The sequence below is a fragment of the Hyaena hyaena genome, unplaced genomic scaffold (assembly GCF_003009895.1).
Source record: "Hyaena hyaena isolate Hyena2069 unplaced genomic scaffold, ASM300989v1 scaffold_1349, whole genome shotgun sequence".
Taxonomy (NCBI): domain Eukaryota; kingdom Metazoa; phylum Chordata; class Mammalia; order Carnivora; family Hyaenidae; genus Hyaena; species Hyaena hyaena.
In genome coordinates, this window is record NW_024081983.1 from 207027 (window position 1) to 223289 (window position 16263).

The window sequence follows — 16263 nt, forward strand, 5'->3', positions numbered from 1 at the left end:
TGAAACATTCAGTCATACCATACACAGCTACAGTTAAACTCAGAAAGAAAGACAATAATATAAATACACATATAGAAGTATTGGAATCATATCTAAAAGCAAAAATGCACACACTTGCATCCAAACATAAAACCACACTGTCACAAAGAGCCTTTGTACTAAAATAACAATAATAACAATAATTAATAATAATAATAATTTATTGAATGTGCATAAGTCAACACTATTCTATGTATTTTATATAGATTAAGTCTTTTAATACAACCACACTATGAAGCAAATGCTATTATTATCCCTATATTATGGAAAAAGAAACTAGAGAATAGAAGTGTAAAGTAATTTGAACAAGGTCACCTCATTAACAATCAGTTGACTTGGGTTGTGAGCCCAGAAAATATGACTCCAATGTCTGTGTTCTTAATCACCTTACTATACCACCTTCCACAAAATATACTTGCACACTCACATAGATATATACACAGAGAACATGAATATGCCGTATCCATAGCCATATCTAGGAAAGCCCTGTACACTCTGAAACACGCAATCACATGTAGTTATAATCACTTCTAGAAACAGACATACATACTCATATTGGAAGAGATACACTGAATTGATATCATTTATGATTATAATAATTATGGAAACTACCATTTATTGAGAAGTTACTATATACTAAACACCATATTCAGTGGTTTCTATAAATTATTTCACTAACTCCTACTCCTAAACTCATGAGATAGGGACTGTTAATCAAAAATAGAAAATCAAAACTATGCAGATTCACATACGGATAGGAAATTCCCAGATATTTATTTTGGCTAGGTCTAGATATTTACCTTGATTAATAAACAGAACAATAGACTTCCCTACAAAATCTCAGGCCCTTCCACACACAGCAGTGGCCCAAGTGTTAATCCCCAATCTCCATTTATCATTTGGTAGAAAGCCAAGTACAGAGCCAAAGTACAGAGGAGGACCTGTTCCTGGATTTTTCTTTCCAAAACCTAGGTCTCCCACTGACCAGCTGTATAGCCTTGGGCAATATTTAACCACACTAAATTTGTTTTCTTTATCTATGGAATATGTATAATATTATCAGCCTTGGAGAAGTAAATTCAAAACTTGCATGAAAGTGCCCAAGTACAATTAGAGTTTAGAACATAACAGAAAGTAACTGCTGGTTTCCTTCTCCCTGCCCCCCCCCCTCCACTGGCTACAGTTTTTTTTTTTTTAATCCTTACTGTCCCCACCACACCATATGTTCTATATTTCTACTCTAAGGGCCAACTTAAATCCTAACTTCCCCAGAACAGAAGGTCCTTTGCAGGCTCTCTATGCCAGTGTTCTCTGAAAGACTACTTACTCTCTATAACACCCAATTGCATTAAGTCACACTTTGTAATTTTGTTACCTTTCTGTGAGCTGCCTCATGAACTGATTTTATTTCCCAGATTGGACTATAAACTCTTTGGACGTGGATGACATGTCTTAGAAGTTTTTGTGTATCTATTGCCAAAAATGGTAATAGGGACTCTGCTGGTATACCATAAACAGCTACTGCTAGAACGCCATAGAGTGACACAAACATAAATTCTCCCACCAGCTGATGCTGATTCAAGTTTGCCACTGATTAAAAGAGTGACTTTAGGCAAGTTACTTCACCTTAGTGAGCCTTAATTTCCTTATCTATAAAATAATAGAGCTGCACTATATGGTTACTACCTTTGTGCGGTCATGAATATTTGAGAATATAATGAAATGCAAACTGCAGAACTACAAAAAAAAAAAAGGTTTTACATAAAGAGCTCTCAAAAAGTCCTTTTAAGCTCTTACACTCTGACAATACTCACATTCACTGGTGAAACACAGGTGCATTTACATGTGTCTGCATATAGTACCACATATGGTGACACAAATGCCTTGGAACACTCAACAAGAAGGGAGTGACCTAGTTCAACAAAAGTCTGCATATAACATAGACTTTGTTTAAACAAAGATGCCAGTAAAGCTGTTGTGCCTTAAACTCACTTAACTAGAGAGAAAACTGACGCCAGGTAAGAGTTTCACAATCAGAGAAACACATAATAAATGTGAAAATATTCTATAAATAAACCAGTACAGATCTTCAACATACAATGAACAAGCATTCAAAGGTAGTGACTAATGACCAAAAGAGCTAGACAATAAATCCTGGGGGAAAATGCTACCTAACATTTGCCTAGCATTTCCCACTATACAGCATGGTTTTTATATCTGCCATCTTGTTAATTCCAAACTTTTGTGAGATAGGAATTGTCTTCCCCATTTTGCATCCAGTGCACAGGTTTTGCAATCAGACTACCTAAACAAAATTCTGGCTCCACTTTTCCAAGCTCTTTGATTTGATAAACTGCTTCATTTCTCTAGATAAAGTGTTTTCATATTTGAAATTGAATTAATACTATTAGTTACATCTCAGAATAGCTTTGAAGATTAAATGAATTATAATATGTAAGTTCATTAGACACAAAAAAGTGATCAAGTGTCCAAGTTAGTAATCAAAAAGTATTAATGGATATTATTATTACAGATGGGAAACAGGTTTAGAAATGAAACTTTCCAGGATCACAAAGCTTTAACATTTTATAGATAGCTACAACATGTACACACTCATAAGTTCCTATACATTTTGACTCAGATAAACAGGTTTGAGTACTGTTTTCAGTTGTGTTTGAATGAGATAGCATTGAGTACTTAATAAGCACCTGATAAATATTAGTTTTCTTTATTTCTAACACACTGACTGGTACTCTTTTTCTTCCCAAAGCTGCATTTGTTGTTGTTATTGTTGCTGTCATTTTTTATTTGTTTTTATAGTATGCTATAAGAACAGAAGAAAGGGAAAACCTATAAAACTTAAGGATCACTTGGGTATTTAATAGTAACACTGAAAGTTTTCATATCCTAGAAAAAAATGGGTTCTTATTCTGGAATCATCATGTATTAGTTGTATGACATTGAGCAAGTCACCTAATATAGTGAGCTATAAATGGAAGTGATCTCTTAAATGGAGAAATTTCTCCTTTGGGTTTCTCATAAGTTTGTTATGAAAATCTGGTGAGATAAAGGATGTAAAACCCTATGTAAAATTTTCGCTTGGGCAGGGCTATTTTCTCTCAGCCAAATCCATAGGAGGAAGTCTTAAAAGAAAGGCCAGACTGAGGAAGGAAAATAAAAGGGAAAGGTAAAAATAAATAAGTAAATAAAATAGATAAGGTGAGCAGGGGTCCTGGGAGAAAGGAAAAACAGAAAATAAAAGAAATAAAAGGAACAGAAAGGAAGTAAAGAAAACAAAAGAAAAGAATGAAGAGGTGCCCAAAGGAGGAGAGGAGGAGATAGAGATAGGGAGAGAAGAATATGGAGAAAGAGAGACAGAAAAAAGATGAATGAATTTTTGGGCTACTTGGAATTAGATATAAATTTAATTAATATACATTTGAAAATAGTCTTAAGGAGGTCAGCGAGCAGTAAGTCAAGCCTCTCCTTCCGTTACCTTATCTTCCTTTTATCTCACTATCATGTGGGCCTGGTCTCCATTACCCAGGAAAACTATGTTTTCCCTAGAATTTGCAAGTTGTTCTTTTAATGAGACAATGCTCTTTTCTCTCTCTCCATCTCTCTTTCTGCATTGGGTTACAGTGGGCTGAACAGGCTCATTCTAGAGTGAAGGAATCATGCAGCTGAACACAGGAATGTTGAGGTACTCTTGACAGCCTGTCTTAATCTCAGCAGCCTTCCTAATAGAACCGTCTGTCAAGATCGACCTTTTGGTTCTCTGTTTTTTAAAGGTTTAATGCTCTTTCTTCACCCTGTGACTCAAAACAAAACAAATGAGTGAAGGGGGAAAGAGAGAGAGAGAGAGAGAGAGAGAGAGAGAGAGAAGCAAACCAAGAAGGAGACTCTGAACTATAAAAAATAAACTGATGGTTACCAGAGGGGAGTTGGTGGGATGATGGTTGAAATAGGAGATGGGGATTAAGAAGTGCACTTGTGATGAGCACCAGGTGTTGTATGGAAGTGTTGAATCACTAAATTGTACACCTGAAACTAGTATTACACAGTATATTAACTAACTGGAATTTGAATAAAAACTAAAAAATTAGTTTCCATATAGGAATTTTCTCACCTTCAATAGATATAAGTCTTTCTTTTCTGGGATGGAAAATGGAGAGAGTATTAAAAGCCCAAAGGGTTCCGGATAGTACAAATACAATTTCTATTATTCTTTTTTTTTTTTTTTTTTTTTTACAAATAGTTTATTGTCAAGTTGTTTTCCATATAACACCCAGCTGGCGAGGATGTGGAGAAACGGGCACCCTCCTACACTGTTGGTGGGAATGTAAAGTGGTACAGCCTCTCTGGAAAACAGTGTGGAAGTTCCTCAGGAAACTAACAATAGAACTCCCCTATGACCCAGCAATAGCACTGCTAGGAATTTACCAAAGGGATACAGAAATGCTGAGGCATAGGAGCACATGTACCCCAATGTTCATAGCAGCACTCTCAACAATAGCCAAAACATGGAAAGAGCCTAAGTGTCCATCAACGGACGAATGGATCAAGAAGATGTGGTTTATCTATACAATGAAATACTACATGGCAATGAGAAAAAATGAAATATGGCCATGTGTAGCAACATGGATGAACCTTGAGGGTGTTATGCTTAGCGAAATAAGTCAGGCAGAGAAGGACAAATATCCTATGTTTGCACGTATAGGAGGATTAGGAGGAACTTAACAGAGGACCATGGGGAGAAGAAGTGGGGAAATGGTGGGGGAAAGGGAGAGAGGTAAACCATGAGAGACTCTTGAATGCTGAGAACAAACTGAGGACTCATGGGTGTGGGTGGAGAGGGGGGAGATGGGAATAGAGCACTGGGTGTATATTATTCTTTAATCATTATTACTGTATCCTAGCATGCCAGAGATGGGAAAATTGAGGCCCAAAGAGGAAGGGACTCACCTAAAGTCCTGAGAGCTAATACTAGAACCTAAGATTCTTGATACCCCAGTCTGGCAATAACGTCCAGCATATCACCATTATACCATCCTGGACAATATGATTCCACTACATATTTGCATTTGTAATAATAATACTGCTTTATTTCCTCATACCCCAATTGTGGTATCATAGAATTTGAGATCAGAAGACCTAGAATCAAATCCTTCTTCTTGCCTGTAATAGCTATGTGACCTTTCATACCTCCCTGAACCTCAGTTTTCTCATCCAAAAATAAGAATATTTATCTCACAGGATTATTTTGAAAATCCAAATTGAGATCCTAGCAAAGGGCTTGGAATATAATAAATGCTCTGTAAAAAAGACTGAGTGCATTACAAATTCATACATCCATAAAGACTTTTAGAAACCATCTTTTTTCAACCCCTTGATGCGACATCCAGAAAACTGAAGCCAGAGAAGTGAAGGGATTTGTTCAAAGTCAACCAGCTAGTTACTAGCAAAGCCAAAATTTGAAAACATGTTTTCTAAAATATTTCTACTATTTAGACACAAAGTATGGAGAGCAATTTAAATTTAAAACTGATAGTTTGGTTCAGCTATCATGTATTGGCTTATTCTATGCCAATTTGGATCTCAAAACATGAAACCAAGTGGTTGTTTTTAAGTGTTTGAGATTCCCACTTATGTGTTCTTCAGATCAATCACCTCAATAAACTCCTCAATTTGTGAGTCAGAGGACTATCATTATTTCAACAAGAAAATTAACTACGTCTCTACAACTCCATGACTATCCCTGAAGCAGTTAAGCCAGTGTGGTCCTGGTCATTTTGGCCAAAGGAATGAACGGAGCCTAATGTTTACTTAACTTCCCTGCACACCCAGCCAAGCTCCCTCCAACTCCTCTGCCACTGACTTTCTCTCCCAGTGGCTGACAACTACCCTAAACCCAGCCAAATAGTCATTTTTCAAAGAAAAGAAAGTGAGGTAGGGCTTGGAAAGATAAGAAAGAAAGCTTACCTTTGCCAAAGTAAACCCTTCCATATTCATGTCAGCAGCCTAGTGCTGCACTGCAGACCCCAGGGAGAGACAGTGCTACAACGCCTTTCTCATAAATTAAGTCCAAATTTCCAATTTGGCTGGTGGTACTGGGGTGGGGTGGACAGAAGAGAGGGCAGCGCTGGGTGCCTTATATAGGAATGTCTTATTTGTTCTGGTTTGGTACAAAACACTAGATGGTTCTTTGACCATATCTTGATGTTTTCTAAACCCTGGTTAGGATCTCAGGAGGAATCACAGGGTGTGGGCTGCATTTTTGTTATTGAAACTTGGTAGTTGGTCTTTTGCTGAAAAAGAGAAGATAATGCACTGCCAGTGTGGCTAGTCAAAGCTTACAGATTCCAACAGCCCTATATCAGAAATGGAGCCCTTTGCAAGGATTATTAGATGTGGGAAGGGCCCACTGCCACCAACTTATTTCCTTCCTGCTGTGAAGCAAGATTATCAGCCATATCTGTTATTCTGAGGCTATTATTGCTTGGTAATAGAGAAAAATGAAACTAGTAATAAAACAGAAAAGCTTTCTACATGTCAGGCCCTAGGCTAACCACTTTACATGCATTCTTTAAGCCTCATGATTATCCTGTGAAACAGTTGCTCTTATTCTTATTTTACAACTGAAGAAAACCAGTCTCTGAGAGGGAAGGCAACTTGTTCAAGGTCCCACAGTTAGGAAGTAGAAGTTGAGATGTGATTTTTACTGGGTCTGTCTAGACTTTTAGCCACCACACTACCACACTGTGCTGCTATGGGGGAGAAACAGAGAACCTTTTTGAGATGAGAAAAGTGACTTCAAAATTATGTGCCTGCTGCCCACCAGTCACTGCTAGATTTTTAATTTAAAAAAAAATTAATGTTTATTTATTTTTGAGAGAGAGAGAGAGTGAGCCTGCAACAGAGAGCATGAGTCGGGGGGTGGGGGTGGGCAAAGAGAAAGGGAGATATAATCCAAATCAGGCTTCAGGCTCTGAGCTATGAGCATGGAGCTCGACATGGGGCTTGAACGCATGAACCACAAGATCAAGACCTGAGCCTAAACCAGAGGTTTCACCGACTGAGCCACCCAGGTGCCCCTAGATTTTTTTTTTTTAAATGTACATTAGTTCTGCCTCTGCAATTTCTAGCAACTCCTAGAATTAAAACCCAGGACTATATTAACAACATTTTTCCATGAAGGATACCAATGTAGCTGTAAGATAGGCCAATATCCTAAAATCTAAGAAGACCAAGAAGAATTAGAAATATTAAATTTTAGGGGCGCCCGGGTGGCTTAGTCGGTTAAGCGTTCGACTTTCGCTCAGGTCATGATCTTGCGGTTCGTGGGTTCGAGCCCCGCGTCGGGCTCTGTGCTGACTGCCAGCTCAGAGCCTGGAGCCTGTTTCAGAGTCTGTGACTCTCTGTCTCTCTGACCCTCCCCTGCTCACGCTGTCTCTCTCTCTCTCCTAGAAATAAATAAAACATTAAAAAAAAAAAAGAAATATTAAATTTTAAAAAAGCTAAAAAAAAAAAAAAAGAGCAAATGGCCCCTAAAATTTCCAAGTGAAACTGGAGTGTGGAGGGTTTTTTTTTTTTTTTTTAAAAAAAAAAAACAAAGGCCACCCTTTTCCCTGCTGGAAAGAGAGGGTAGTGGAAAGTGACTAGCCTTAGTCAAGTGCCCTAGGTTCCAGCCCTGGTTTGCTCTGGCAGTAATCAGCCATTTGGCCTTGGCCCAGTCTCTTCTTTTCTCCTGGCTACAGTTTCTCCATTTGAATAATAAAAGTCTACAACTAGATACAGACCCTCCAAGCTCTATAAATTACATATCTGGGATTCCATAAAGACATCATATTCTTTATATTAAGAGTAGACAAGAAAGAAGTTTCAAATATGCAAAGTGTAAGGAAAGAATGGGTACTGAGTAATTTGTGGAGAAAAGGCAAAGAACACCATTCCACTTTGGAAAGGACTGCATCTACCCAACAGAACCAGATATAGGAAGGAGACAAGTATGATGGTTGTTCCACCACTTAGTATCCTTACTTTGTGACGAGATCTGGGCTAGAAGCAGATGCTGTTCTCTGGGCAGGCTTGACACATCTTTCTCTCCTGGATTCAAAGTGTCTGGAGCAGGATCCAGGGAGGAGGACTTTCAAAGACTGAGTTGGTAGGGCAAAGTCTGGGCCATAAACCAGTGGAGGTGTTTAAGAGTGCCTAGACACTTAGGTGCTGTCCCCACAGACAGCACCTCAGGCTTAGCCAAGTAGAAGCAACTGACAGAGAAGGGTGTAGTCACAAGCTACAGTTCCCTCAGAAATGCTTAGTGATCAAAGGAAGCTGGATCAGGCCACAGCAGCCCTTTGGGTTATCTGCCTCTTTCCCTACTTGGCACAGATGTAGAACTTGGAGTTAAAGGAGGAAGGTGGAGATCAAACCCATTAAGCTGAGATCCAAGTCCAGGCTCTAAGGCATTTATGACAGGGAGTGGAAGGGATAAGACCTCTGTTCTGACTCATAAAAGACAACAAGAAACAGGTAATATAGACATACTTAAGTCAACACAATGAAGGCTGGGGGAGGCCAAAGAGGCTAGGTTTCTGAGCTTGTATTATTCACTCAGCAATTTACTGCAGGGCACACACACCTACCTCTTCTACAAGTCCTAGGCATAATTCTGGTGTCTTTCCTCAGGAGACACCTAAAAACGTTTAAGTTGATACCTATAGAATAGAAGTTGGTAAACTGTTTCAGTAAAGGGCAAGTTAATAAATATTTTATTTGGAGAATATATAGCCTCTCTCTGTCATAAGTACTAAAGTAGGCCATTGCAGCACATTGGATATATCTGTGAACCAATAAAAGTTAATTTAAGAAACAAGAAGCAAGACAAATTTGGCCCACAAACTGTAGTTTAAATAACCCTGCTATAGACTGCTTTGAAATATAAACACTTGCAACATGGCAACTTATTAAGAGCACAGAAACTGGAATCTGACATCCTGGATTGAAATCCCAACTCTACAACTTCGTGAGTCTCTGACCTTGGAAAAGTCATTAAATCCTTCTAAGCCTCAGTTTTACCTCTGAAAAATTGAACATAATAATAGTATCTATTTTCTAAGGCTTTTATGAAAAATGAAATAAAATTATACATATGAACTATTTAGCAGAGTATCTGGCAAAAAAAATAAATTCCAAAAAATAAGTTATCACTTCAAATTTTTCAATAAAGAAATTAATCTAAATTATTCTTAGAAAACAAGCTGTACTAATTCGTGGGGAAAAAAAGAATATTTCAAGAAACCTGATTTTTTTAAAAATTATTTCATTTTTAAAATTTTGTTTTTACATTTTTTTGAGAGAGACAGAGTGAGACAGAGTGTGAGCATGGGAGGGCAAAGAGAGAAGGAAACACAGAATCCAAAGCAGGCTCCAGGCTCTGAGCAAGCATTCAGCACAGAGCCTGATGCAGGGCTCGACCCCACGAATGTGAAATCATGACCTGAGCCGAAGTCGGACACTCAACCAAGTGAGCCACCCAGGAGCCCCTCAAGAATCCTGATTTTAAGTTCTAGTTATATTACTAAAGAAAACACAGGTAATCTTGGACAAATCATTTTGCCTTTATGGGACTCAGTACCTAACCTGTAAAACGAAGAAGGTGGTTTAGATTTGTGATTTTTCAAAATTATTTTTGGCAGCAAAACTATTTCCCAAACAGAATCTTACAGTAACCCCCACTACCTATGGAAGGCGAAAGTGTAGCTTTTCTGGTAAGGCTAGGAGAAAGAAAGAAAATACTTAAGGCTAAGGGGACCCAGGGACTTGTCCAATTGTATGGCTGACCACCCAGGCAATGTGCTTAATCCTGGAGCACCAGCAAGGAATCTTGATGGCTCTAAAAACACATTTGAGAAACATAAGACCAGAATGTACTCTAAAGTCCCTTAAGTCTCAAAAAAAAAAAAAAAAAGAAGAGAAAAGAAAAAAATAAGCAACCTTCTAAATGGAAGAAAATATTTATAAATAATATATCCAGCAAGGGATTAATATCCAAAATATATAAATAATTTATACAACTCAATCCCCCCCAAATAATCTGATTTAAAAATGGGTAGAGGACCTGAATAGAAATTATTCTAAAGAAAACATATAGATGGCCAAGGACAGATGAAAGTATGCTAAACATCACTCATCATCGGGGAAATGGAAATCAAAACTATAATGGGATATCACCTCACACTGGTCATAATAGCTAAAATCAAAATCCAAGAAATAACAAATGTTAGAGAGGATGTGTAGAGAAAAGAACCCTAATAGACCCTTGGTGGGGATGCAAATTGGTGCAGCCACTATGGAAAACAGGTTGGAGTTTCCTCAAAAAATAAAAATAGGGGCAACTGGGTGGCTCTTTCAGTCATGCGTCTAACTTTGGCTTGGATCATGATCTTGCGGTTTTTAGGTTCAAGTCCCACCTCAGGCTTGCTGCTGTCAGCCTGTCACTGTGAAGTCCACTCGCTTTGGATCCTCTGTCCACCACTCTCTACCCTTCCCTCATTTGCACTCTCCCAAAAAGTAAATAAATATGAAAAAATAAAAATAAAATAACCATATGATCCAGTAATTTCACTAGTGGGTATTTATCCAAAGAAAATAAAAACACTAATTTGAAAATACATATTCGCCCCTATGTTATTGCAGCATTATTATTATAATAACCAAGATATGAAAGCAACCTAAGTATCCATTGATAGATGATTGGATTAGAAAGATTTGGAGTGTATATACAAATACAATGAATATTGCTCAGGCATAAGAAAGATGAAATCTTTCCATTTGCAATAACATGGATGGACCTAACGACTATAATGCTAAGTAAAGTAAGTCAGTCAGAGAAAGACAAGTACCATATGATTTCCTTCATAAGTGAAATTTAAGAAACCAAGCAAACAAACAAAAAGGTTAAAAAATAGAATCTTAAATACAGAGAACAAACTGGCGGCTGCCAGATGGGAGGTGGTTGAAGGAAGGGATGAAATAGATAAAGGGGATCAAGAGTACACTTAACTTGATGAGCACTGAGCAATGTTTAGAATTGTTGAATCATTACAGTGTAATCCTGAAAGTAATATAACACTGTATGTTAATTATACTTAAGTAACAGAAAAGAAAGAAAGAAAGAGAGAGAGAGACAGACAGACAGAGACAGAGACAGAGAAAGGGAGGGAGGGAGGGAGAAAAATCCTTTAAGTTTCAAATTCTGTCACTAATCCATCCATTCATCAATTCACCTAATTGATATTTCCAGGTTAACTCTGTATGGATAGTCACAAGTGTGTGGCTCTGGGATGGCTAGATGAGAGGTTCACAGGGTCCCTTACTATCTAGTGTGAGAAGCATGGTGTTTGAAATCAGAAGGACTAGAGATTGTATCCTGTATGACTTTTTTCTGAACTATGTTACTTAACCTTTCTGAGCCACTGGTTCTTCATCTGTAAAGTGGAAACAATAAAATGTCAGTGACTGGGGGTGCCTGGGTGGTTCAGTCGGTTGAGCCTCCAACTCTTGATTTCGGCTCAGTTCATGACCTCATAGTCATGAGATCAAGCCCTGCATCAGGCTCCTCATTGAGTGTGGAATCTACTTAAGATTCTCTCCTTCTTCCTCTGCCTCTCTCTCTCTCTCTCAAAACAACAACAACAACAACAACAACAAAAACTTCCATGACTGAAACATTGTGAGGATTAAGTAAGCTCATTAAATAAGCTCATGGTTCATTTGCATGAACGATTAGCACACTGCTCAACACATTAGGGACCTTCAATAAATGTTTTATTTTTCCTTTCCATCCTTCTTACAGTGAAGTTTAGTGATAGCATAAGATACTTAGTGAAAATAAAAGCCATGCGCAGGGGTGTGTGGGTGGCTTAGTCGGTTAAGTGTCTGACTCTTGGCTCAGATCATGATCTCATGGTTCATGAATTCGAGCCTCACATCAGGGTCCCTGCTGTCAGCACAGAGCCCACTTCAGATACTGTTTCCCTCTCTATTTGCCCCTCTCCACTTCTCAAAAATAAATAAACAAAAAAAAATTCATGGGCAGTGTCCCAGCAGAGCCAGTCTGTCTGCTTTATCACAGGATCATTTGATGAGCTTGCCCTTAATAGTTCTAAAGAACACAAACAAAACAACAAAAACAACAACAACAAAAAACTATGGAAAAAAGTGGAGAGGTTCAGGGAGGAAAGGGATTTCCCAGCAATCACCCTCTCTTTACAGTCCCCACCATCACTTTGACCAGTAGGCACCATCATGCTTTGAAGGATTGAGCTACACTGCTACAATGTGTAACTGTCCTGGGTTCCCTCAGGAAACACTGGTTCTTGAATTCTATCTGCTGCTTTCTTCAGTCCTCCAAAGCAATGAGTCTCATCCTTGAGGATACACCAGAATTCCTTGGAGGATTTGTTAAGGCACTGAGTCTCTGCTTCATTAAATCTGTGGTGAGACCTGATAATCTGCATTTTCAACAAGTTGCCAGGTGACTCTGATGCTGCTGGACTGAGGACCACACTTTGAGAACCACTGCTCAAATCTCAGGGATGCTTGTTTTGAAACTCACCCCCTGCTGGCTAACTTGAAAATGAGTCTTGGGCTCTTGACATTCCTGGTCTTCAGTATTTATCTATGTCCCCAGACCAAAAGTATAGTTCCTTCAGCACCCTTACCTTATTCATGTAGACTCGCTGTAAACATCCTCCCAACGCTTATTTACCAATTTCCTTTGCCCGAGACCCTTCCTACCTGACTTGGCGAAGCTCTTTCCCCATCATGCTCAGTTAATATGTCTTGTTTTTTGGCTGCCTTTCTTGAACAGCTCTATTAATTGCATCAGCTCCTACTTTACTCTTATATTATGTGGCTTCCTGATTGTGGCTTTTGGGCATGAACAATTCTTGTTTGAATCCTGTCTCTGCCTCTTCCTGAAGTGTGTGATCTTGGGAAAGTTACTTGAATTCTCTGAGCCTTAATATGTCACCTGTAAAATCAAGTTGTGAAAATAAAATGGAAGGATGTCTATAAAAGGGCCTAACACAAAATAGGTGACCAATTAATGCTAATCTTTTTCTTTACCCCCTCTACTTTCCTTACACCTGGCTATCTGCCCCCCACCACTAGTAAGAAGCTGTCAGTAAACAAGAATTAAACAATGCAGGAATAAAGTTTTTCATTAGTATTAAAGAACATAGTAAATGAGAGAGGGAGGCCTATACAAAGTGATATACCATTTAAGAAAAGGGAGAGGTAATTTTCAAAGGATGGGCATCAGGATAAGCTTCAGGAAGATTACAGCATCTTCCTACACACTCTCATTTCTCTAATCTCTGAATGTCATCCAAGATTCCTAGTTATTGCCTCACTCTAAATGCATTCCAATGACAAGTCCTGTGATATTTGTATTCTAAATATCTTTTGAGTACAGCCACTTCTCTGCTTGGCCACTGCCATCCACTAGTCTGAGCCATGCTCATTTCTTTTCTTTTTTTTAATGTTTATTTTTTATTTTTTTCTTCATAGTTTATTATCAGGTTGGATTCCATATAACACCGACTGCTCATTCCAAGTGCCCTCCTCCATGCCCATCACCCCCCTTCCCCTCTTCCCCACTCCCTTCAACACTCAGTTTGTTCTCAGTATTCAAGTCTCCCATGGTTTGCCTCCCTCCCTCTCCCCAACTATTTTTTCCCCTTCTCCTCCCCCATGGTCCTCCATTAAGTTTCTCCTAATTCTCCTATACATGGAAGCATATGGTATCTGTCTTTCTCTGCCTGATTTATTTCACTCAGCATAACACCCTCAAGTTCCATTCATGATGCTACACATGACCACATTTCATTCTTTCTCATTGCCATGTAGTATTCCATTGTATAGATAAACAACATCTTCTTCATCCATTCATCAGTTGATGGATACTTAGGCTCTTTACATGTTTTAGCTACTGTTGAGAGTGCTGCTATGAACATTGGGGTCCATGTGCCCCTATGCATCAGCACTCCTATATCCCTGGGGTAAATTCCTAGCAGTGCTATTGCTGGGTAATAGGGTAGTTTTATTGTTAATTTTTTGAGGAACTTCCACACGGTTTTCCAGAGGGGCTGCACCAGTTTGCATTCCCACCAACAGTGTAAGAGGGTGCCCATTTCTCCACATCCTCACCAGCATTTATAGTCTCCTGATTTGTTCATTTTAGCCACTCTGACCAGCATGAAGTGGCATCTCAGTATGGTTTTGATCTGCATTTCCCTGATGATGAGGGACGGTGCCATTCTCATTTCTTAATAGGATCATTGCTGTTCTTTTTGCCTTCATTCCTGTCCGGCACATTCTGTGCTGGGAGCCGCACAGGCCTCGCTGGATGACAGTCACAGTGAGGAAATGGCAGCATTTGCACAGCTCCTGCCATGAGAAATGAAAACTGGTATCTCTTTCTGCCACTACTGGCTCATATTGGAAATGAGGCTGCTGGTATTGACCAGGTCTCACAATATTCCAGATCAGGCCAATATTCCCCACAGATTGCTCATAAAGAAAAGCATATTCCTGTCTTTTCAAAAGAGATTTCAGATGAAAACATTATGGATGATTGTTAAAAGGCTCTTCCTATGGGCCTTGCAGATCCAAGACTTAGATAATAAAGGGGGCTAAGAACATGAATTACAGTTGAGTCTGGCCCTGAGACAAAGAGCCTAATTTAGAATTAAGGGCAGATTTCCACCCCCATCCAATTGTTTCTGCTTGGAGAACTAACCCCCCCCCCCAGGCATTTGTTATCAGCATTTGGAGTGACTTATTCTGGCCTTGAATATGCTGATTGCTCCCTGTGAAGGAACCTACTGAGGAACTTCTTCTTTTGTGATTATGGGAGTGGAGGTGTTTCCTTAAAGACCTGTTTTCCCCTGCTCACAAAGAAGTAACTTCACCCTTTTTATGCTAAAAACTGTCTTGTATGCTAAAGATACCTTTCTTCCCCATAGGATAAGCATCTAAGTCACCTACCTCAATCACTATTGATAAAGGTTATGCAGAAGTCTTCTACAAATCTAAGTTCTGGGAAATTCTTACATATCAAAGAAGTTTGTTATCAGAAATCATTGTCTAAGGCAAATGCCACTTCTGTGCAGTCCCCCAAACACTTAATTATAAAATAAAGTTGAGTCCCAGTCAGAGCGGAGATGCCTGCCTGGTGACCAGAAAGATTCTCGGGGCTCTCTCAGTCTCTCCCTCGCCGACACCGTCCATCCTTCAGGGACCCCTGGACATGGCCAGTGCAGTCTCCGACAATTCTGCTCTTTAAATAACAGCCAAAACTACTTTTGCCAAATCATAAAGGTGATTATAATTTCTCCTTACTTAATGCCCTCCAGCAGTGCTTGCTGTATTGACTGAAATTAGAGTAATACAGAGTTTAGCAGGACCCCTGGGTAAGGATGAAATTCAAACTGGTAAAATGTGTTGAATATATGTATATGTGAATGCATATATGAAAAAATATCTGCAAGATATACCATTAAGTAAAAGGCACGGTACAAAACAGTGAGCATCTTGCATTTGCTTTAAGATACACACATGCACACACATATATCCACACACATCTATGTATATGTATATACTTGTATGGTAGGATAAGGATTTTTTTTCTGAAAGGCATTATAAAAATATGTTTTTTAACAGTGGTTTCCTTTAACAAGAGTGATTTGCATTTTTTCATTTTGAAATTTAATGTTTAAATTTCAAAAATTCATATATTATTTTTAAAAATAACTTGGAAAGTGAATATAAACTCACTTTTGTTTCTTTTTTTGTATTTCTATGCATGAGAAATAAGCTTATAACTGTATTTTAAGAAAAATAATGACTTCATTTTCACCAGGATAAAAGCCAAACTCCTTAACATGGAGTATGTGGCCCTTTTTGATCTGCATCCTCCTAATCTTTCTAACACAGTTTGCCCTTCCTCACCTCATATGCCATGTTCCACCCATCCCAGAGTTCTGTCGGTTTCCCATTCTTCCAAGGTACTGTGTGCCTCCTCTTATGTGTTGTTCTATTTGGCTCAAACATGCTTCACCTGGGGCGCCTGGGTGGCTCGGTCAGTTTGGCATCCGACTTCAGCTAAGATCATGATCTCACAGTTCGTGGGTTCAGGCCCTGCGTTGGGCTCTGTGC

At 38.8% G+C, this 16263-nt stretch overlaps 1 protein-coding gene and 1 non-coding gene across 2 annotated transcripts in view; one reads left to right on the forward strand and one right to left on the reverse strand.

Annotated features, from left to right (window-relative positions):
• HEPH (hephaestin) overlaps positions 1 to 8224 on the reverse strand; it is a 103296-nt gene extending 95072 nt beyond the window's left edge. The window contains 2 exon segments of the mRNA XM_039223452.1: positions 8080 to 8194; positions 8197 to 8224. Coding sequence (XP_039079383.1) covers positions 8080 to 8194; positions 8197 to 8224 — 143 coding nt within the window.
• Positions 8225 to 15457: 7233 nt separating this feature from the next.
• Positions 15458 to 15559, forward strand: LOC120225194. The gene has a single exon (XR_005526762.1). It is a non-coding gene; the product is annotated as a U6 spliceosomal RNA (small nuclear RNA).
• Positions 15560 to 16263: the final 704 nt, after the last annotated feature.